Below are 20,168 nucleotides of genomic sequence, written 5' to 3'. Positions count from 1 at the left end.
ACGTCCGCGTTTGTGTCAATGTCGCCTTCAGAGCTGACGGCTCTCTACGAACGATCGTATGCCTTCATCACATCCGGCACGGCAGCGCGGAAGCTTGAAACGGGAGAACTGTACTCGGTGTTTGAGCTGCATTTCTATCTGGCTCTCCTGACATCTCACGATGTCGAGGCCGCAGCGATATTGACGACACTTTCAGATCGCTTTGGAAGCGGTTCTCCTCGCGTGGCTGTCCTGGAAGCGTTAAACATTGAGGCGACGGAGACTTTGGCGAAAGCGCTGGAGTTTATTGATAAGCGACCAGAGACTGAGATTGGAGCGTGGAAACGTCGGATTGCGATTTTGAAAACCACGGCGGGTAGTGCGCCTGCGACGATGAAGACTCAATACGTTACAGAGCTGGTGAAGTTGGTGGACCATGTGCCGTCCGATGCCGAGGCGTGGTCAGAACTCGCGCATGCATACATTGATGCCGGATTGTACTCACAGGCGCTGTTTGCGCTACATGAGGTTCTCTTGTTGGTTCCGTTGGCCTACAATATCAATGCATTGGTAGGGGAGATAGGGTTGAAGTTCTCGTCAGTGCTGCAATCTCAGGGGTCGACTGCGCTTGCTGAGGATAAGCTGGTCGAGGCAGTGAAGTTTTTCTTGAGATCTGTTGAGTTGTGTGAGGACTATGTTCGTGGGTGGACTGGTGTGTTGGTGGGATCCACGCGAATTCTTCAGCAGAGCAAACCGACGGCGGATGTTAAGCTATACCAATTGGTTCAGGAGATGGCTCGGAAACAGCTGCAGAAGATTGTGGATACGAAGGATGCTCGGGCGGAGGATCTGGCGGCGGCCGAGATGGTGCTGAAAAATTATAAATAAGCATGCTGATATAGACTGAGGATGGTGTGGGATGTTTTGGTATCGAGTTTCAATATTTTAACATTTTTATTTCAAATTGATACATAAGCATCAACTACTTGATAGAGCAGATTTCTCGGTTACAGTCTGTATGACTGGCATTTTCTCTGCAATCCAGTTTGCGTCTCTTAGAAAGAGCCCGGAGTCTCTGGCGGAATGAGGGATTTTGCGTTTCACATTCTCATAAGAATCCTGCTTGACTGTGTACTCCCTGAGGATTGTGTTGTCCTCAAACTCGATAAATAAGCGGGTGTCGCGTATCCGGAAGAGAACGTCATCAACTCTGACGAACAAGCGGCATAGAAGGAGAAGTCGTTCTTCCATTACTCTGACTTTGACTTCTGCCATTGCAATGCCGTTATCACCCAATTCATCTTCGAAGAGCACGACCTCTTCAAAAAATAGGATCGGATCAGGACGTCTGAGCTTATCGAGGGGTATTGATTGCGAAGTAGGCTCCCAGGTAACCTTGCTCGGTGCAGGAGTGCCCTGGTATGAGGTTGTGTAGGTCCAGTCAAAAGGTTTGACGACCTGGTGGACTTCGTCACTGGTTTTCTTTCTTTATGGGTAGTGCAGTGTTAGCGATGTACGAGAAGTAAACATTGGATCATAAAGTGCGTACTTATCGTTCATCCATGCCTCAGAGTAGGCGACCTTGACGAGACCGCCCTCGGGATTTCCGTGCTTGACTACAAGGTCGAGCGCGTCAACTGCGTTGAATCCGAGACTCCAGCCACTTTCGTGAGCGACGACGATATAGTTTTTGCCAAAGATCATTTCAGGCATTGGGATGCCAATCCTGGCAGTCGCGCGATCGATCTCGTCTGCGGTCATGATTGGCCGCTTGGAGGAGTATACGGACCATCCATTGCGCGAGACAGTGGGCTTACCGAGAGACTCGGACGTGAAAGAGTACAGCGGCTCCGGATCATGGGAAGGGAACCGGTATGACATTGCTGCTGCGGCCGGAAGCACGATTTGGGGAGCCGAGGAAGAGGAAGCAGTGAACACCGGCGGAGGATGACGATGAGGCCGGGTAATTGTTAAGGTTCAAGAGCATCGCACGGGGTTGGAAGGCTGCATTTGACAGAGCGATGATTCACTGCAGGAAGTGCCAGATTCGAGAAGTGTTTTTATCGTAAATACTGTACTTAAACACTCAGAACAAAAGAACAGCTGGTTGAAACAGAAATACGGGAAAAGCCGAGGAGTTGAGTGGAATTAGATTTGGAGCCGTGAATCTGAGAGCCGAAGAGAGGCGCAATGGACGCAATGTGACAACGGATGACGTATGTGTCTGCCTTCGATCCACGCAAATCCACGTATAAAGGATCATCCTTCTCCCATAATACTTCATCATACACACATCCTTTCTCCTCAATCGTCTACACAGTTACTTTGTTATTCAAAAATGTACACAGTTGTTGTTACAAATATCTCCCCAGAGGTCACTAAGGCCCAGCTGGAGAACTTTTTCTCGTTCTGCGGCAAGATCGACACCACTGATATCACCGATGCTGTCGACAACACCACCGGTGCAAAGACGCAGACCGCCACCGTGCGATTCGCCGAAGAGGAGGCAGCCAAGACTGCGCTGCTGCTGACAGACACGCAGCTTGGATCGACAAAGGTCGTGATCGAGAAGGGCGAGGGCCTGTCGGGCGAGGGATCTGCTGCGGCCACCTCTGCCGCTGGATCAGATTCGGATGATGTTCCTCAGGAGGCCAAGCCCAAGGCTGCCGTGCTGGCCGAGATTATCAGCCATGGATATGTTCTCAGCGACAAGGCTCTTCAGCACGCTACCGAGCTGGATCAGAAGCACGGAATCTCGTCGAGATTCTCAAAGTTCTTGACAGATATCGACACCAAGTACAACCTGTCGGATCGTGCGACCTCTACAGCGCAGGCGGCGGATCAGAAGTACAACATTCGGGAGCACTTGCAAAACACACATGGACTGATGCACCGATACTTTGAGAAGGCGCTGGACAACTCTGCGGGTAGCCAGGTGCGCAAGTTCTATGCTGATGCGAGCAAGACTGCTGCCGATATCCACGGCGAGGCAAAGAGATTGGCAGCGATCCGCGAAGGACAAAATACCGGAAGCACTGTCGAGGGAGGTGCGACAACTGAAGGCACGTCGGCGGCGGTTAGCCAAGATGAGAAGGCTGCGCCGGTCGCTGCGGGTGCTGCGGACTCTTTGAATGCGACTCAGTAGGTTGTGATAGCTTGGGTCATGGTTATTGTATAATTTGTTGCGAGATATGTATAGTTAGTTGAAGAAATAGGATATTTGTATATAGCGAGTAAGTGAATGCACGTGCTCCAGGCAATCTTCTGACGTAATTACACTCTTGCCGCGCTCTTCTACCAGGTCCATACCTACAAAGAGCTGAGATTGAGATTAGTTGAGTATGAATTGCAATATATCTGATAATCTGCTGCCGAGAGATTAACTGGAGATAACTACGGCGCGGCCGGGAGCTGTCTGGCATAAGTAAACAACGTACAGCCTTCCCAGGTTATCTGATCGTGGCCCATCGCTGAACCTGAAACCAGCGCGAGTTTATCAGCTGAGGCCGGGTAATTGGACTGAGGCCCGACTGGTCTTTGCGTAGGGTTTGTTTACCTTTTTTATCTTGATCGTCGGGGAGTCGTATGACTGGTAGATAATACCATGCCCATGCCCGCATGGGTTTATTTGCTGCATGCGATATGTGCGTTTACGATATAGTTCTACAGAGCAGAAACAGCACAAGGAATCGGCAACATGGCAAAAGTGAGCAAATTATATACATCGAGCAGGCAACGATAGCGAGGATGACTCGTGAACTCCTAAACCTGAACCAGCGATAACTATCAGCAACACTGATAACGTCGAGGTAAATTTATCGCGCTGGTGAGTTATCGGGCGTATTCGTGTTGCTATATTGTTGACAGGCCTGTCTGCTCTTCTCTTGTTCTCTATCTCTTTCTCATTTCATTCATTGGCAGCTAGTAGATGTTTTGATTATTTTGGTTGTTGTGGTTGTTTGCTGCTGGTGTGCAATGACATCATGGCTTTGGTGGAGATTAGTGGCTTGCGAAAACACTACTGTTTATAGGTCGCTGCATGTTGTTCTCCTCGTCTGTTGACCAGGCTATCGGAGAGACGAGCAGCTCGAGTTCAGACCATCCGCCTCCCCAGCCCAGTTTCGCTATTCGGTCCCGACAACGACAACACGAGAACGGTGCTTTCTCCAGCAGCGAGCCGAGCTATCAGTAAACAGCGCAAATACACTGACGAAGGTCTGTGTCGACAGCGATGCGCGCACGCACACTCACACTCGCGTTTCTAGTAAAATATCGCCTTTTATGTCATTTATCCCGGCTCTCATTGGCCGTCGCCCGCACGCCGCCCCCCGGAGCAGAGAGTCATCGCCAGCCGGGTCGAGACCTCGCTGAGTTTGTCATCGCCAACTTATCTGATGAGTCCCGTAAGCAGCTCTTCACCGCAGCGACCGTCCTAATCGCCTCAATCGCGCGTGGATATCGCAATATTCCGCCAGCCGACTCCCTTCCTCTGTGTTTGGGCCCAGTTTCGGTGCTTCTGCGCTCTGCAAAATTTCCAAACGATGTAATGAGGTCTGGTTCTCCGACCCGAATCCGGCTTAGCGCCAAAGTCCTTCCCGCCGCCTAAAGCGGTAGCTGAGCTGAGCACAGACGGCCGCTCTGCCTGCGAGCACTCCACCGTCCTCGGTTCAACGCGAGTTTCGCTCGTATTCGGCATTCCCCTTTGCTCAACGTTGATAGTATCTGTAGAGAATTGTATATCTCTAGAATATCAATACAAATATATATATATATTGCAAACATCTTCTAATCTCCTACTTATCTAAAGACTCAGCACCGCGGTTGCAAATAACACAGGTTCATTGGCGCCCCAGTGGCGCGCTGGTTCAGCATCGGTTTCCTCCTCTGCTCGTGCCTGTCCAGACTCCGCCCGCCCAAACCATTTCCTCCTCTCTGCCTTTTGTTTGTCATATCGCTCTTCCTTCCCGCGGCCTCTTTCTTACCTTCAAGCCTTCGTCTCCGTCTCTCGAACCCCTTCTCCTCTTCTTCTTCCTATATCTCTCGGTCAGCGATGCGTTACGGCTACGTTCTAGCTCAGTACTCTGTTCCAGAATGGAAGGCCTTCGCCGTTGATTACGACGAGTTCAAAAGTCTTATCAAAAACACAGTCGTGCCTGGCTCTGGCTCTTCTGGTGAAGAAGTCATCTTTTCTGCCCTGAACGAGCAGATCGAACGTGTACGTCTCAATCCTCCGTCTTGTCCTTCCTTCCGACCGTTCTTCCGCTAATCTCCTTCCAGGTAAACATCTTCGTCCGATCCAAAGCCGGCGAGCTCGAGCGTCGCATCCGCAACTGCAACAAAGCTATCGAAGACATCTCAAAACAGGATGCTACTCGGACATACCCCGTCTCAAACGCGCAGCGTCAGCGACCAATCCTCAAGATTGAATATGAGATGGATTCGTACGTATTCCCATCCGCCTCGAGGAGAAACCGGGAGAACCATCTCTACTTCCCCTATACTCTCCTCTTTTGCTTATTCCTACTCCTAACCGCTTCTCTATCATCAGAATCTATCGAGAACTTCAGCATCTTGCTCGCTTCGTCAGCGCTCATAAAATAGGTATCTCATCCTCCAATCACCTTATCTACATTCCTCCACTGACATCACCTCCAGCTTTCCGCAAACTCGTCAAGGCCTTCAACAAACGCTCAAACACCTCCTCCCTCTCATCCCGCTTCACAGCCCTCATCGAAAACCCAAAGTCATTCGCCAAGCGGGATTTCGCACCCCTCATCGTCGAGCTTTCCTTCCTCTACGACTCCATCCGTCGCTACTTTCAGTCTTCGCTTCGTTTCTTTACTCAGTCGCACACTGCCATGGCCGATCTCGATTTCGAGACCTCAAGCTTTTCGGCTCCCAACTCTGCCTCTTTCTGGGTACACGAGGATAACGTCGTCGAACTAGAGATCTATCTGCTCAAATATCTCTCAATCATGCCCAACGAGTCTATCTTCCGCAGAAATCTGTTAAACTCCAACGAATACGGCGTGCAGTCCGATACCAGAATAGTCTTCCTCAACTCTGCAAACGCTCTCGAGAACATCAACTCTCCAAAGAAGTTCCATGACGAACTTTCAAAGATAGTGGCCGACGTCGACGCCGATGGCAACGAAGCTGTCCTTTGCACCCCGGGCGGAGCAACTTTGACCGGCAAGAGGAAATACATCGAAAGCATAGTCAACTCGTCTGCTAGTCCTCAAGAAATGCAGCAGCTCGACAGTATCGGAAAATCGGTCGTTGCTTGGGTCAAGAAAAACTATGCGAAACCCTCGGTTGTCGTCGGTGCCAATCGTATCCGCTACGAACAAATAGGAACAAACGGCACCACCGTTTGGGCTTCTCTTGACAACGACGTCAAATACCGCAGAGTCGAGTCCGCGACCGGTTGGACAGACCTGGGCACTTCTCGAGACTTCTCTTCGTTCCCTTACTCTGTTCTCGAGCTCAGATGGCAGGGCCCTGAGCCTAAGTGGATCCACGACCTGAAAGCCTCGCATATGGTTTACGAAGTTCCCGGTTTCAATTACTTTTCACACGCTACAAGCGCGCTCGGTCTCTCCGACCAGCAGCCTTCATGGCTCCGCCTCGTCTATGAGGACATCCACAAAGTTCCAAAGCAGAAAGTCGTCCGTCCGCGCCTGAACGGCCGGAACTCGTCCTCCAAGACTGCGACTCTCACTCAAGCCTCCTCGTCTTCTTCATCATCATCTGGTACTACTGTGGAGGGTAACAGCAGCGTCGAGACTCCTCTTGAGAACATGCCGGTCACTGTCGCAAACGCTGCCTCTGCTGGTTTCCGTCGCAGCTCCGTCTCTCGTGCCAGCCAGCGGGCTAGCTCCATCATCTCCTCTATCTTCTCTACCCGTCCATCCTCTCCTCCGCCTTTCCCTAAACGCAACGGTCCGCCACCTGATGTGGCCGAAATCGCCCGTCTAGGTCGTGGGCGTCGCGGTCGTCGCGGAGGCAAGGCCACTCCTAATCGTCCTCTGCAGATCGTCCACCCTGAGAACGACCAGAACCGTTACTGGAATGAGTTTGATCATCCCGAGGATGACGAGTCTACTTTCTTCATCGATGTTGACAACTCCACTAGTGACTCTGGCACCTTGAACAAACTCTCTGATTGGTCCAACAGTATCTGGAGCCGTGTGTCCCAGAAAGTGCACTCCATCAGCGACATGGTTGACGTTTCTCCATCGCGTCGCGCTGCTCAGGACGCGGAGCGTGAGGGTTTGTTGCAGAACAATGATCATGATCTCGACAATGCCGCGGCCCTTAGCTTGAACCGTCCTGGCAATGATGTCGAGTCTGGAAATCGGCCAATGTCGAGACTCGGATTCCAAGATGCCGAGTCGTTCGACCGTGCGCTTACTATGTTTTATGCGGTTTCCTTCAGCATTTCGCTCGTCCTGGTTGGAATCCTCGACGGAATCATCTTTGGTGGGCAGCATTCTGCGGCACCTGTCTATGTGTCTCTGCTGGCATCTATTGGCTTGGTCTTTGCAGAGATGATTGCGCTTTCCGGTGTAACCGCGTTCCTGTGGCGGCGCAATGTTCCCGGAGCGTTGCATCAAATTTTGGTCTTCCTCGCGATGCTCACGATCGTTTGTGGTGGGGTTGGTGGCGTTCTTGTTATCCTGTTTTGAGCCTGCCCATCTTGAGTAGCCGTTTCTTTCCTTTTTCAAAGATGTTGATTAGTGGGGTGATTCCAGTCTTTCCTTTACATTTTTTTGGCCTTATATTTCCAGTTGCATTGGCATAACTAATTTTTTTTACGAAGAGACTTGTGAAAGCTGATACGAATGTATGCTTTGCTGCTCTCTGTTAATGTTTGTATGTATGTTTATTGGATCATTGTCGAGGTGTCCTTTTTTTCTTCAGATCATTTTGCGCATACTCATTAGATTGCCTTACACCCATTACTGTTATTATACCTTTTAGATTTGTTGTCGTTATTGATGGGTTGCATGATGCATTTTCTCTCTCTTCAAATGTATCGAGTTTTCATGTGATTTTCATTGTTTTTTTTTTTCTTTTCTCTTTTCTCTCAAGATAGTGCATCTTTTACCTCATATAATTTTATGCCTGTGTAGGATTCGTGGTTGTTGTTTCTGAATTATATATAATACACTTGTACGTACCTTTGTCTCTAGAGTGGATGGTCGAGAAGTGGTGGATAGCGAGAGCAGGATCAATTTCAGCTAAACCAAGTGTAAACAAGGAAGTAGTTGATTTCAATAGTGCCGCTTGCACATTGGAAGGACATTGAATATAATCGACTTCATTGTAAGATAGTAATATTAAGGTAAAAATGAAAATCCCCTGTGTATTCTTAATCCATAATCATATCAAAAGTAAAGACATTGTGCAGTTGTTTATTTATGGCCGGAGTTAAGTTTGTGGGGGTGTGCGACTATCGGAAAGTTCGCCACGATAAGCGCTAAAGCGCCCTGAGATTATGATGGCCAACCTCACATCCATCACGCAATATCACCAGCCTGCTCGTCTTCAAATCGCCTTATCTTTACTCGGTAGTGATCTTGGGCAAAGGCTGACCTGGTGAGGCTATTTTATGCGATTGCAGAGATCCTTCGGTATTTGTTTTTGATTGATTGTGCTTGCGTATCTTTCATATCATCAGCAGCATGGCGCCGCTTTTTGAGAAAGGGTCTATTGTCCCTTCAGTCCTGATTGGCGCGTTCACAACCGTTGGAGGTATTCTATATGGCTATGATACGGGTATTATTGCTGGTATCCTGGCCATGGATACTTTCAAGCGCGATTACGGCAAACCGGATCCTATGCACGACGACAGCTACTATCTCTCGTCGGCGCGCAAGTCTCTTGTTGTCTCGATCTTAGCAGTCGGTCTCTTTTCCGGCGCGTTTTCGACCGGAAATGTCGCAGATAGACTAGGAAGACGGAAGGGGTTGATTCTGGCATGTATTATTTTTATGCTGGGTGTTTCTCTGCAGGTGGCAAGAGGTAGCATTGGACTGTTTGCATTGGGTAAGTACTCCACGTCTGAGCACTAGTGAATAACAGTCAGGTTCAGGTCGCTGACAGTCAGTGTAGGGCGTCTTGTTGCGGGATTTGGTGTTGGATCTGTGTCGTCAATTGGCCCGCTTTACCAGGCTGAGATTGCGCCCAAGCACTTGAGAGGCGCAATCACCGCAGGATACCATACCGCAAAGACACTTGGAGTGTTGATAGCATCGCTGGTTGATAACGGGTCGAAATCCAGAGACGGGAAATCATCATACTTGATTCCGATCTATATACAGTTCATCTGGGTTTTGATTTTATTGACTGGGTTCCTGTTCTTGCCCGAGTCGCCACGGTTTTTGGTGAAACAAGGCAAGATTGGAGCGGCTCGACGGTCACTGTCAATTATCAGACATAATGACAAGGACGACATATCAATCTCGGTTGAGCTTGCGGAGATTGAAGCGGCGATTGAACTTGAGCGTGCGCTTAGTAACGTACAACTGAAGGATTGCTTTGGAACCGAGAACAGGCAACGTTATCGGATGATGATCGGGTTGGTGGCCGGAGCGATGAGTCAGTTGGTCGGGGTCAATTTCATAAAGTACTTTGGCACTGATTTTTTCCTGCAAGCCGGAATCACAGATTCATTCATGGTTTCGGTCGCGACCAACATGATCAGTTTCTGTATGACGCTTCCGTCGATATATCTGATTGAGAAGCTAGGCCGGCGTCCGATCTTGACGATTGGCCTGTTTGGCTGTTTTGTGACGCAGTACGTGATTGCAGTCACCGGCTTGATATTCGGACGGGATTCTGACATTGCAAAGAAGATGCTGGTCGTGTTTACGCTGCTTTACATTGCTGTTGAGTCTTGTGGCGCTGGACCGCCATTGCTGGTCGTCATGGGAGAGACGTTCCCGCTTCGGACGCGTGCGAAGAGTATATCGCTGTCGATCGGGTGTGATTACATTTTCAATTTCCTGATTTCATACACGACGCCGTTCTTGGTTGACGATGCTCCTGGAAGTCTGAATATGGGGACCAACGTGTTTTTCATTTGGGTGTGTATTTCTTTTTGTCTCTAATCTTGGTAGTTTTGCTTATGCTAACTATTAATTCCAGGGCACTGCGAGTCTGCTAGGAGCGCTGTTCATCGCATTGTTTGTTTACGAAACCAAGGGACTGACGTTGGAGCAGATCGACGAGCTGTACATGACGTGCCCGACAGCTTGGCGGTCATCGTCGTTCAAGCCAGCGGCCAACATGCTTGATCCCGAGATGTCGGATGAGGAGATTGCGACACTGAACGGACAGCGCGGGTCGAATGCGAAGAAGGACGGTGACGACACAATGACTTTGGCCACCGTTGATTCCAACGGACGGGGGGATAGTGATGCGGAGAGCATAGATGTCGATGAGGTGTTTGAGGAGGAGGGAGATCCATTGTTGAACGGCTATAGATCATAGATCATTTTCTCATTTGTTTGTTATTTGTTAGTTTATCAATTAAACCGTTCCAGCTACGTTTTGAGTTGTCTAGTGTCTAGTGTTTGGGACCGGAGCGTTGGTAGGAGATGAGAAGGTGAAAGGCAGTAGTGGAGGCGGCTGATAGCATGACGATACCACATTCTCCATACGCAACTGAAACGATTCCCAGGTTATGTACTTTATACTCGATATGGAAAAACTAGCGAGTGATTTTCACGAACAGCATTCCTTATCAGGGACAGTAAACAAGATCGAGACAGTCATCTGACGGTGTTTAGATCGGCGCAGCAGATCCACTTATTTTCCTCTGCTACGCTATTTTTGGGATCGTGATCTCAGCCAAGAGCACTACAGCTATCAACCTGTCCGCCGACGCCGGAGCAGTGGATGGGGAGTGACGAGGGCGTAAACAAAGGAGGCGAGGGGGTGGGGGACGATAGAGGAATGACGTAATGGACTGAAACTCAGGAGTTTGTTTACGTTGAGCCGCTCTCGGCTAGATATGCACATGAGCCGTCACTGTGCTTCGCGAGAGGCCTCGCTGCTGCGGGAACGTCGTCAGCAGAAATGCAGGAGGACTGTGTTTATGTCCATATAGCAATAGGAATACTATAGGCAAAACAACAGAATATCAATAGCAGGTAGACTACGCTAAAGAAGTTCAGCCAATTTCGCACAACTGTTCAAACGTGTGCGCGGCAGCCGAGCCTTTATTTCGGGGCTGCGCAGGTTTGGGTTGAAACTCTATTTTCACTTTCTTCAGTGGCCTCCGGAGCCGCCACTTTGTGTTTTGTGTCATCGTCTTTATATCTGCCTCCTCTCCCTTCTCATTGTCTTCTTCATCACCGACTCAGTTCTCTCATTACGTCTCTAAATAACAGCAGCTTCTGCTAGTACTCTTGTCTATGGCTGGTGCTGCTTCCACCAGTGTCTTCAGCGGACGTGATCCGTCTGAGTACGACTCCTCTGATCCGCTTGTTCTCTTCATCATCCAGGTAAGCATCTTCCTCGCACCCCTTTACGCCCACAGAATACTCACCTTCTCTAGCTCGTCATCATCCTCGTTCTATGTCGCATACTACAATATCCCCTCGCCTACCTGCGGCAACCCCGAGTCATCGCCGAAGTTATCGGTGGTGTGCTTCTGGGCCCGTCCGTGATGGCTCGTATTCCCAACTTTAGCGACAAAATCTTCCCCAGCGAGTCGTTCCCCATCTTGACTCTTGTGGCTAACCTCGGACTGGTGTTCTTCCTCTTCTTGGTCGGACTCGAGCTCGATATGTCGCTTGTGATCAAGAACATCAAGACTGCGTCGACTGTCGCGTTCATGGGCATGGCCATCCCGTTCGGTCTTGGCTTTGCCGTCTCCGTTGGCCTCTACAACCAGTTCTCCGACGAGGCTGACGGCAACGTCTCGTTTGGCATCTACGGTCTCTTTGTTGGAACAGCAATGTCAATCACCGCTTTCCCCGTCCTAGCCAGAATCTTGACCGAGCTCAAACTTCTCTCGTCGTACGTCGGTATCGTCGTTCTGTCAGCCGGAGTCGCTAACGATATCGTCGGCTGGATTTTGCTTGCTCTCACTGTTGCTCTCGTCAACGCTTCGAGTGGCATCATCGTTCTTTACATCTTTTTGGTTGCCTTTGGCTGGACTGCCGTCTTGTTTGTGGTCATCAAGCCTCTGCTGCTCTACGCTGCCAAGAAAACCGGAAGCTTAGAAGAGCATTCTCCGTCACAGCTCATGATTCTTTTGATTTTCCTTCTTATCGTCACATCAGCCTTCATCACCGACATCATCGGTATTCATGCGATTTTCGGTGCGTTTTTGGCCGGAATGGTCATGCCCGAGGATAAAGCATTCAGAGCGGCTGTCGTCGACAAGATCGAGCTCATTATCACTCTGCTCTTCCTGCCTCTCTATTTCGTGCTCTCGGGACTGAAAACTAACCTCGGACTGCTGAACGATGGAATCACCTGGGCGTACACTGTTGCTATCATTGTCGTTGGCTTCGTGTCAAAGTTTGCCGGTGCCTCTCTCGCTGCTCGATACAACGGCCTGCACTTGCGTGAGTCGATGGCCGTCGGCTCGCTCATGTCTTGCAAGGGTCTTGTCGAGCTTATTGTTTTGAACGTCGGTCTCCAGGCCGGCATTCTGAGTCAGCGTGTATTCACCATGTTTGTCGTCATGGCTCTTGTCTTGACTTTTATCACTACTCCCTTGACATTGTGGATCTATCCTACCTCGTACCGGGAGAAGATGGCTTATGTCCATGAGGTTGAGATGAGACGAGCTTCGGCTGATGCAGATGATGAACATAACGGTGAACCCTCTACCACGGCATCAACGCCTGCCCCGAGACCGTCTGTGGATGAGAACGATCTTGAAGCGGTTCCTACTGTCGAGAAGCATCTCTGGCGCAAGCAGCCTCTGAGACAGATGAAGGCTGCCATGAGATTCCCTCGCTATATCTGAGGTGATAGTTTTATGATTGTGTAAAGCATCTTTGTATGCGTTTTTTTATACCTTTGGTACTTTGTGTTATGATTGTGCGCGGCACTTGTGTTTTGCATGCTGTGATGGGATAGACTAGTTGTGTTTTTTTGGGATATTTATATCTGGGATTTGGGTTATTGTTCATGGTTCTCTTTATGTCTGGTTTTTGGTTTTAGTTGCTCTCATGATGATCTATGTTAGACGAATACAACATTTTGCGCATGCTAATCAAACGAACTTGAACACATAACGTAATCGCTGACTCATACGTCGTCTAATGAAACCCTATTACATAGTCTCTCCACTCCAGAAAGCCCGGGGATAGCTCCGTGGGGGGATGTGTGGGGTTCATGTACCGCCCCGCCATTCACCGGGATTGCCCGTTTCTACCATCCTCCTCCCCGCACTCGCTCGTTTCTCCCCACAGCTCGAATACACCACCGGACGCATGACCGAATCTGATATCTTCTACTCTTTGTTTTCAGACTTGCAACCTATGAGCAACAGCAAACGGCTACGCGACGACGATTTACCTGGTCGCGCGGACGACAAAATCAAACAGCTGCGCACGACGGAACCGTCTCCGCTCGCAAACTCTGCAAATGTTAATCCTCTAGTTGCTGTCGCGGCGGCGGCCGCTGCTGCTGCTGCTGCTTCTTCTGCGTCGACTTCGTCGTCGGCGACGGCTGTTGCGGCGGAAGATTCCGAGTCTGAGGTCGAGCTGGTAGGGGTCACGACACGCAAGTCCAAGGCGTGTCCGGCGTGCAGAAAACAAAAGATAAAATGCATCATGCCATCAGAAGCAGAAGGTGGGGGGCCACCTTGCAAGCGGTGCAAGGAGCGGGGACTTTTGTGCTCGCCGAATAAGACGCTGCAGGCGATTGTGCAGGAGCAGGCGAGGTGGAATGCGAGGAACTTGAAGCTGATCAGGAAGTTGCTGAGTGTTGTGAATGAGGCGAGAGTGGCTTCTTCGCTTGAGCCCGTGACGGTCGAGGCTTTGGGTGAAGATGGCGCGCTGCTGCGAGGTGCGAACCCCGTGTCGTCGACGACCTCTGTATCAACGCCAGGTGTCGTCTCAGCAAAAAGCCATGTCACCCCTGCGCAGAAGGCTGAAGAGCTGGAAGAGGACATCGACGTTACGATCCCGACTCCAGAGTCTGTAGCGTCGGCACCGATTCAGTCGCTTTACGAGGTCACGCGCACCCCTAGAGTTGCAACTTCAGCGTTGGACGAGAGCTTGGCGGTCGAGATCTCGCAAGCGGGCATTTTGGAGAAAAACGACTTTATCGCTCGTGGAGTGGTTACTCTTGCCGAGGCTGAGCGGTTTGGATATCTCTATCTCAGGCGGCTGGACCACTACTTCTTTGGACTTTTGGCAAAGAAACATACTACGTTTGCTAGTCTTCGAAAAAGCTCGACAATGTTGACGCTCTGCGCGGTGACTGTTGGAGCTTTGCATGATGCCTCGGGAAGCGAAGCTTACGAGAGATTAATACGTGAGCTGAAAGGGTTGACGGCGTCGCTCATGTTTAGACCGCGTCTCGGGCCGGAGGATATTCGAGGTATTTGTGTGGGTGCATACTGGCTTTCTGATCTGGGATGGATGCTGTCGGGTCTGGCGATCAGAAAAGCCATTTCGTTGAATTATCACCGCGATCATCTTAGCTTATGCCATGAAGAAGACACGCAGGAGGCGTTTATTCATTCCCAGCTGTGGCTTTTTACGTTTCTGTGTAATGAACAAATCTCGGTACTCCAGGGCGTGCCGCCATCGGGTGTCTCTAGAGACTTTGTGCAATGGCAGCAGCATATGAATTCAAAGTATGCCACGGACGCCGACCGACGATGCGTCTCGCATATCGATCTGCTGTTTATCCTGACGCGTGCCCGAGAGCTATATGGACTCGACACCACGCGCCCGATCCCTGAAATGCTCGTGCGGCAGCTGCGCGAGTTTAATACACAGGTCGACCGATGGGCCGCCAGGTGGGCGGGGAAACTGGCGGTGAATAGCGTGCTGGGCAATTTCCCCAGCGAGGCCGTCCGTGTGCATTATCATTTCGCAAAGTTTTACATCTGCTCGCATGCTTTTCGGGGTCTGCGGACGACTAATTACTCGGACGGCGATAGCCCTGACTCGCAGGTCTCTTCGTCATCTCTTCCGGGCGGGAGTCTGCTAACGCCGGATCTACACGAGCTTGCCGTGACCGCGATCTCGACCGCGTTTGGTATTCTCGAGGCACTGCTAGAGTCAACAGAGCTGAAAGCAGGACTCGTCGGAGTCCCGCATTATTTCCACACGATGTATGCTTTCGCTGCTGTCTTTCTTCTCAAAGTCTGCACTCGGTATCGTCAGCACATCAAGGTAGACCGCCACAAAGTCTTCAGCATCACCGAAAAACTCATCGCGCTCTTCTCATCCTGCGCCTGCGCACGCCAGCATCTCGTCCTGCGCATCGCGCGCGGCTTGAAGGAAATGCTGTCCCGGTGCCAAAAGATAGAGCCGATGACGAGCGGGATAAACACGCCGGCCGCGGGAGTCGATCAGGGATTAAACATGGGGAACCTGATTGCGCTCTCGAACGCGGTCGGGGAGATTCCGCTTGATTTGGAGAATTTTGATTTTTTGACGGCGGTGCCGCCTAGTTGGCCTTCGGATTTTAATAATATGTAATTATGTTTTGGTTTCATTAACTGTTTGGTTTTTGTTTATATAAAAGTTTAGTTTGTGCTGTGTTTGGTTTGGTTTTGGGAGAGTATGATTGTGTTTTGATGGTTGGAAAACGGTGGGATGGCTTTTTATATGTGCTGGAGGATACACTTCTATGACGGCTAGTATAAAATCTAGAACTTGTTTAATACAAAAATTTAATACAAAAAATACAGATAAACAGCCAAAAAGAATAACAAAGAAGCATCCAAAATCTAACTGAACTCGCCGTCTTTTAATCCAAACCCACCCTGAGGAACCTCCTTCAACGAAGCCACTCTCGCATAATCAACCCCAGCACTAACGACATTATTACCCCACCAACTCAAAGTAGTCTGGGTATACTGCAGTGCCAGGAAGATGACTACGCCCGAGAACGCGACGCCGGCGGTGAGACCCGAGGCTAGGATGTAGTTGTATTTCGTCCACCATGCGGTGTAATACCGGCGGAGATAGAACATGAACGCCGTGGCGGCGTAGAAACCGCCGATGTAGTACGTGAGGTTGTAGGTGTAGCCCCAGAAGGTTGCACCACCCCAGATCAGAGGCGGGAAAATATTCTTCACTTTCTGCGGCTTTTTCAACTTCAGGATGGCAAAGGGGATCGCGGTCAGAGGTCCGATGTAGAAACAGTGCTTTAGGGCAGGGTAGAGTGTAGAGAGCACGCGGTCGGTGCCGAGGACACCAAACATGATTGCGTCCGAGTACACCGAGCGAGGGAACAGGCAGATAAACTTATCCTGCTGCGTGGCCGAGCAAAAGTCCGCGACGGACTTGAACAGCGCCTCGACCGCGCCCAGCGTCACAAATGTCTGAATCAAGGTAGCTACCAGCTGCGCTCTGAATACTGCTCGTTGGGGTAGCTTTGCGTAGTGCGCCATCTTCTGGTCTGCGATAAAAGTCTCGCTTTGTTCATCCACATTGTAGCCCCACAAGCGGACTAAAATGTTTGTCACGGCGTTGCCGGGGTCCATGTAACCCGCTATGAAAACGGAGAACGCGCCAAAGCCCATAGCGTAGCCGGTAACAGAGTAGACGATGATGGTAGGGATATACATTCCAATGTTGAACAGAAAGATACAAATCACAGTCCAGACCGGGACCGTGGTCGGCCAAGCTGTGATAGTGATGATCGCGAGCGCGCCAGCGATGAGAAAGATCGCCAAGTACCACCAATCCGGCACCTCCGGGTACGCGCGCATCATCCGTGAATGAGGATCATCGAAATCATCAAACGCCTTGCTGCGCGGATGACGTATGGCATTGTAGAAAAGCTTGCCGGTGCGAATGATCAGCTTGTATTCCGAGATGCAGATGTACGTGAACGCGCAGGTGTAGAGCGCCCAGAGCGTGCCTGTGCCAACAAGATGTCCAGCAGTCATGTACGGGACAGAATAGGCTTTGAACTTGTCGAGGTCAAAATGGCCGGTCGAGTCCAGGATTCTCGAAAGATTGTAAGTCGCGCCGGTGTTGTCGTAGATTGTGTTTGCGTTCGGAGGCAGGTACGCCGTGTACTTTGTATTTGTCCAGTACAAGCCCATCAGCGCAAAGCCGCTGAGTATGACACCAATGAACCTATTAACATTGGCAAAGTAGGGCAAAACAAGTGGCGTGCTGTAGTTGATGATGGACCAGTCAAAGGTAGGAATGGGGTTGATGCCCATTCCAAGGAATGATCCAGTGACGAGGGTAACCTTGACGTTCTGAGGTGCGATCCAGGTCATCCAGTTGAAGGTCGAGAGCGCATTGAATAAGTATGTCGGAAAGAAAAAGTAGACGAAGGAGAGAGCAAAGGTGAGGAAGAAGAGTTTCTGGCGACTGATTGTCCATCCATTGATTGAAGTCTTTGTTTCTTTCAAAAGCAAAGCTCTGTTAAGAGCCAGCGTGGGCAGCACGGTCGGAAACACAGCTTTGACGGGGTAGATTACGAGTTTTCGGGCAAGTCCGGCGAGACCATACCCAAAGAACAGTGAAGATAGATTGGTGAGAAAGATAAAGCCAAAGTCGACCCACTCCAGATTGAAAAACTTCTCGGAACGCATGGCGATCGAAATGGACATGAAATTTGACATTTGCGAGCCGGCTGAGACCATTACAGTGGCAAACATCTGCTCCTTGTGCGTCCAGGGACCGCGGTTGATTGTATACCGAGAGCCGCGGAACGTGAAGCCCCAGTCCGGGAGAAGCTGGGCGACTTTGCCGCAGGGGAATAGGAAGAGCTGTAAGACGATAGCAGCCAGATTGAGACGAGGCTGGCGCTCGTAAAAGAACTGGTTGACAAACGAACCGATGGCGACCCAGATAGTACCCAAGAGGTAGGCACGGAGTGTCTCGACAGGGATGGTGGGGTCGTCAAACGGATCGGTAACAGCGCGGACTTCTGGGTATGGAGAGTGGAACTTGATGACGACCGCCTCGAGCTTGCAGTCGAGCTCAAAGACATCGCTATCGATACCGTAAGCATCGCGACCTTGCAACATCTTCTCGATACGGTCGAGGACGTCGGATGGAAAGTTGACATCGTCGCAGTGCTCTTTGTAAGCTTTAGTGAGAACCTCCGTCGCCTCTTCCAAGGACATCTCCATCAACCGGTCGTAGATAAAGTGAGAAGCAGCGTCGGCGAGAGGGTCTTGGTCGACGGTATCGCCGACTGTGTTCATGAATTTGATACGGTCGATGATGCGAGACCGTTCGGCTGCGTCGACAGCCACGCCGGTCTCGCGGACCTCCAACGATGCGAGACTGTTCTTCTCATCCATTATCCGTTTCTCGTCGTCGTCGTAGTCCAGGTCGGACATCTGACAGATGTTAGCACGATGATGGAGGAAGAGGGAATAAGATGCTAACTCTGTTCAATATCAGAGGTCAGATGTCTAAAAATTTAAGTAAAGAGGTGAGATCTGTGCAGATCAGTAGCATGGCAGCAGACTTTATTATGTCGAGCTGAATCCGCCGGATGTCACAGTCGTAAAACGTGCAGAAGCTCAGAAAAGACAAAAAGATAAACAAAAGAAATCACAGATAGAACAGGAGTGGGTTTGTGTTCGCGAGGAATTTTGGCTTTCCCCGCGAGATGGGGAAACGGTCGCGAGTTGGAGCTGCGAGGATCGACAGGATGAGGATCGGCAGGCAGTGTAAGCGAGATAGAGTGATCGTGAGCTTTGGATTTGTTCTGGGGTGTCCTGCTTCCCACACTGCGAGAGATAGCAGGACAGCATACAGAGAGACAGAGAAGACAGAGAGGTGTAGGTGGTGTGGTCGTGGGGTAGGCGACAGTGACTTGAAGAGGGCTCGGCAGGGTCTGCACGGCTGTCTACTTCGATGATTCATAACTTGATGACAAAGGCATGACTGTCAAGTTAATAGAAACACCGCAGACAGATCGTCCGAACCCTCAAAGACTGTTGACTGACAGCCTCCGGTCTGCTAGGGTAGATTAGGAGAGACTCCGCTGACTATAATTCCCGCATTGTGCTGCTGAGCTATAAACCGGACGATGGATCGTAGATGCCGGTCTAGAAATGGAAGAGAAGGATTGTTGCTCACGTGATCAGTCTCTGATAGTTGCATCCGCTAATCTGCTGGAAGCTCTGGAAGGGCTCGTGATATCAACATTACAATAGATCTGTCTTGTGTATCAACTGATTTCAAGAAGATTATAATGTCTGGGGCAGAAATGTTCTTGGGCAGCACCGCTCTTCTTCTACTTTCTTCAAAATGAGCCTGTCCCGTGATTGGGTCCCCGCGCGGGACTTAGCAGCGCTGTCAGGGCAAATCCCGAGTCAAATCAAGTTCGCCAGTGATTTTATTTGCCTCCCCGACCATCCCGCAGCAGGCCGGTGAATGCCAAGGTCGGGTTTGTGCTTGGAGCGAGATAAGAGGCAGGCGGGAGTCCACCAGGGTGCGCCTCACTGCTGCTGCTGATATCTGTGTTTCAGTCGGGTGCTTATCAGCCAGTGTCTGGTTCACGCAATTAGGTCTTCCTGCATCGAGATCGATTTGCCACTCGTGGGGCCGGTCTGTCTCAGCCTAGATTATTGATGTAGATACCATAAACAGCTTAAGGGTTACGAAAATACGTTATAGTTTAGAGTACTGGCGATAAGGATCACTGCCGACGGTTGTGGGTCCGTCGGGAGCCGTAGCTAAGTTTTTTACACAAGGCCAAGATGGCGAGAGGAGGAGGATGATGTGGACAAAGTGATGCTTATCTGCTTGCTCTTGGCTGGCTGGCTGCTGGCTGCTGGCTGCTGGCTGGCGGTGGGCCTGGAGGAAGGGTGCATGGGCGCAGCAACCGCAGCAACCGCAGCCACCGTAGGGCGATGAAAATAGGCTGTGGTCTGTGGGATTGCACTGTCCTCTCCACGCTCTTCAAGCCTAGGGACGTCCGGTCTGTGCGTGCAAATGGTCCTGCTGGTCAGCAAGGACAGAATCGCACTTCTCGGACGCGGGTGGAACTACCCCGCC

The 20,168-nt window shown here is 50.5% G+C and overlaps 8 protein-coding genes across 8 annotated transcripts; 6 read left to right on the top strand and 2 right to left on the bottom strand.

The window, feature by feature from the left end:
* Positions 1-18: 18 nt before the first annotated feature.
* Positions 19-867, top strand: BZA70DRAFT_240555 (uncharacterized protein; the record flags this gene model as incomplete). The annotated part of the gene is made up of 1 exon (XM_064910504.1): positions 19-867. One exon carries the CDS (start codon positions 19-21, stop codon positions 865-867), a length of 849 nt encoding a protein of 282 aa, XP_064766990.1.
* A 48-nt stretch (positions 868-915) lies between these two features.
* On the bottom strand, positions 916-2,078 carry BZA70DRAFT_282495 (TIP41-like family-domain-containing protein). The gene is made up of 2 exons (XM_064913289.1): positions 1,529-2,078; positions 916-1,465 (listed from the first exon to the last, which is right to left on the bottom strand). The coding sequence occupies exons 1-2, from the start codon at positions 1,858-1,860 to the stop codon at positions 958-960; spliced, it is 840 nt and encodes a 279-aa protein (XP_064766989.1). The 5' UTR covers positions 1,861-2,078; the 3' UTR covers positions 916-957.
* BZA70DRAFT_282494 (actin cytoskeleton protein) lies at positions 2,079-3,484 on the top strand. Its single transcript, XM_064913288.1, has one exon. It carries the CDS (start codon positions 2,198-2,200, stop codon positions 3,122-3,124), a length of 927 nt encoding a protein of 308 aa, XP_064766988.1. The 5' UTR covers positions 2,079-2,197; the 3' UTR covers positions 3,125-3,484.
* Positions 3,485-5,029: 1,545 nt separating this feature from the next.
* BZA70DRAFT_268878 (uncharacterized protein) lies at positions 5,030-7,667 on the top strand (the record flags this gene model as incomplete). The annotated part of the gene is made up of 3 exons (XM_064911183.1): positions 5,030-5,194; positions 5,257-5,420; positions 5,528-7,667. 3 exons carry the CDS (start codon positions 5,030-5,032, stop codon positions 7,665-7,667), a joined length of 2,469 nt encoding a protein of 822 aa, XP_064766987.1.
* A 723-nt stretch (positions 7,668-8,390) lies between these two features.
* Positions 8,391-10,651, top strand: BZA70DRAFT_64694 (general substrate transporter). Its single transcript, XM_064915295.1, has 3 exons — positions 8,391-9,030; positions 9,097-10,070; positions 10,132-10,651. The coding sequence occupies exons 1-3, from the start codon at positions 8,667-8,669 to the stop codon at positions 10,474-10,476; spliced, it is 1,683 nt and encodes a 560-aa protein (XP_064766986.1). The 5' UTR covers positions 8,391-8,666; the 3' UTR covers positions 10,477-10,651.
* Positions 10,652-11,234: 583 nt separating this feature from the next.
* Positions 11,235-13,235, top strand: BZA70DRAFT_259736 (Sodium/hydrogen exchanger family-domain-containing protein). Its single transcript, XM_064910865.1, has 2 exons — positions 11,235-11,492; positions 11,546-13,235. The coding sequence occupies exons 1-2, from the start codon at positions 11,403-11,405 to the stop codon at positions 12,968-12,970; spliced, it is 1,515 nt and encodes a 504-aa protein (XP_064766985.1). The 5' UTR covers positions 11,235-11,402; the 3' UTR covers positions 12,971-13,235.
* A 490-nt stretch (positions 13,236-13,725) lies between these two features.
* BZA70DRAFT_282487 (uncharacterized protein) lies at positions 13,726-15,841 on the top strand. The gene has a single exon (XM_064913287.1). The coding sequence runs from the start codon at positions 13,782-13,784 to the stop codon at positions 15,663-15,665; it is 1,884 nt and encodes a 627-aa protein (XP_064766984.1). The 5' UTR covers positions 13,726-13,781; the 3' UTR covers positions 15,666-15,841.
* Positions 15,791-18,632, bottom strand: BZA70DRAFT_64686 (OPT oligopeptide transporter protein-domain-containing protein). Its single transcript, XM_064915294.1, has 2 exons — positions 18,549-18,632; positions 15,791-18,499 (listed from the first exon to the last, which is right to left on the bottom strand). Exon 2 carries the CDS (start codon positions 18,497-18,499, stop codon positions 15,917-15,919), a length of 2,583 nt encoding a protein of 860 aa, XP_064766983.1. The 5' UTR covers positions 18,549-18,632; the 3' UTR covers positions 15,791-15,916.
* Positions 18,633-20,168: the final 1,536 nt, after the last annotated feature.

This window comes from Myxozyma melibiosi (genome assembly GCF_037950935.1).
Source record: "Myxozyma melibiosi strain Phaff 52-87 chromosome Unknown BZA70scaffold_10, whole genome shotgun sequence".
Lineage (NCBI taxonomy): Eukaryota > Fungi > Ascomycota > Lipomycetes > Lipomycetales > Lipomycetaceae > Myxozyma > Myxozyma melibiosi.
The sequence above is the reverse complement of the archived record's forward strand: the minus strand, read 5'-3'. Positions and strand labels throughout refer to the sequence as shown.

Excerpts from the sequence above, each read along its gene's own strand:
- BZA70DRAFT_64694 (XM_064915295.1), top strand. The coding sequence starts at position 8,667 with ATGGCGCCGCTTTTTGAGAAAGGGTCTATTGTCCCTTCAGTCCTGATT. Across the intron at positions 9,031-9,096 it reads CATTGGACTGTTTGCATTGG|GGCGTCTTGTTGCGGGATTT; the intron begins GTAAGTACTCCA and ends CAGTCAGTGTAG. Across the intron at positions 10,071-10,131 it reads CCAACGTGTTTTTCATTTGG|GGCACTGCGAGTCTGCTAGG; the intron begins GTGTGTATTTCT and ends TATTAATTCCAG.
- BZA70DRAFT_282487 (XM_064913287.1), top strand. The coding sequence starts at position 13,782 with ATGCCATCAGAAGCAGAAGGTGGGGGGCCACCTTGCAAGCGGTGCAAG.
- BZA70DRAFT_64686 (XM_064915294.1), bottom strand. The coding sequence starts at position 18,499 with ATGTCCGACCTGGACTACGACGACGACGAGAAACGGATAATGGATGAG.
- BZA70DRAFT_259736 (XM_064910865.1), top strand. The coding sequence starts at position 11,403 with ATGGCTGGTGCTGCTTCCACCAGTGTCTTCAGCGGACGTGATCCGTCT. Across the intron at positions 11,493-11,545 it reads TTGTTCTCTTCATCATCCAG|CTCGTCATCATCCTCGTTCT; the intron begins GTAAGCATCTTC and ends CACCTTCTCTAG.
- BZA70DRAFT_282494 (XM_064913288.1), top strand. The coding sequence starts at position 2,198 with ATGTGTCTGCCTTCGATCCACGCAAATCCACGTATAAAGGATCATCCT.
- BZA70DRAFT_282495 (XM_064913289.1), bottom strand. The coding sequence starts at position 1,860 with ATGTCATACCGGTTCCCTTCCCATGATCCGGAGCCGCTGTACTCTTTC. Across the intron at positions 1,466-1,528 it reads GAGGCATGGATGAACGATAA|AAAGAAAACCAGTGACGAAG; the intron begins GTACGCACTTTA and ends CTACCCATAAAG.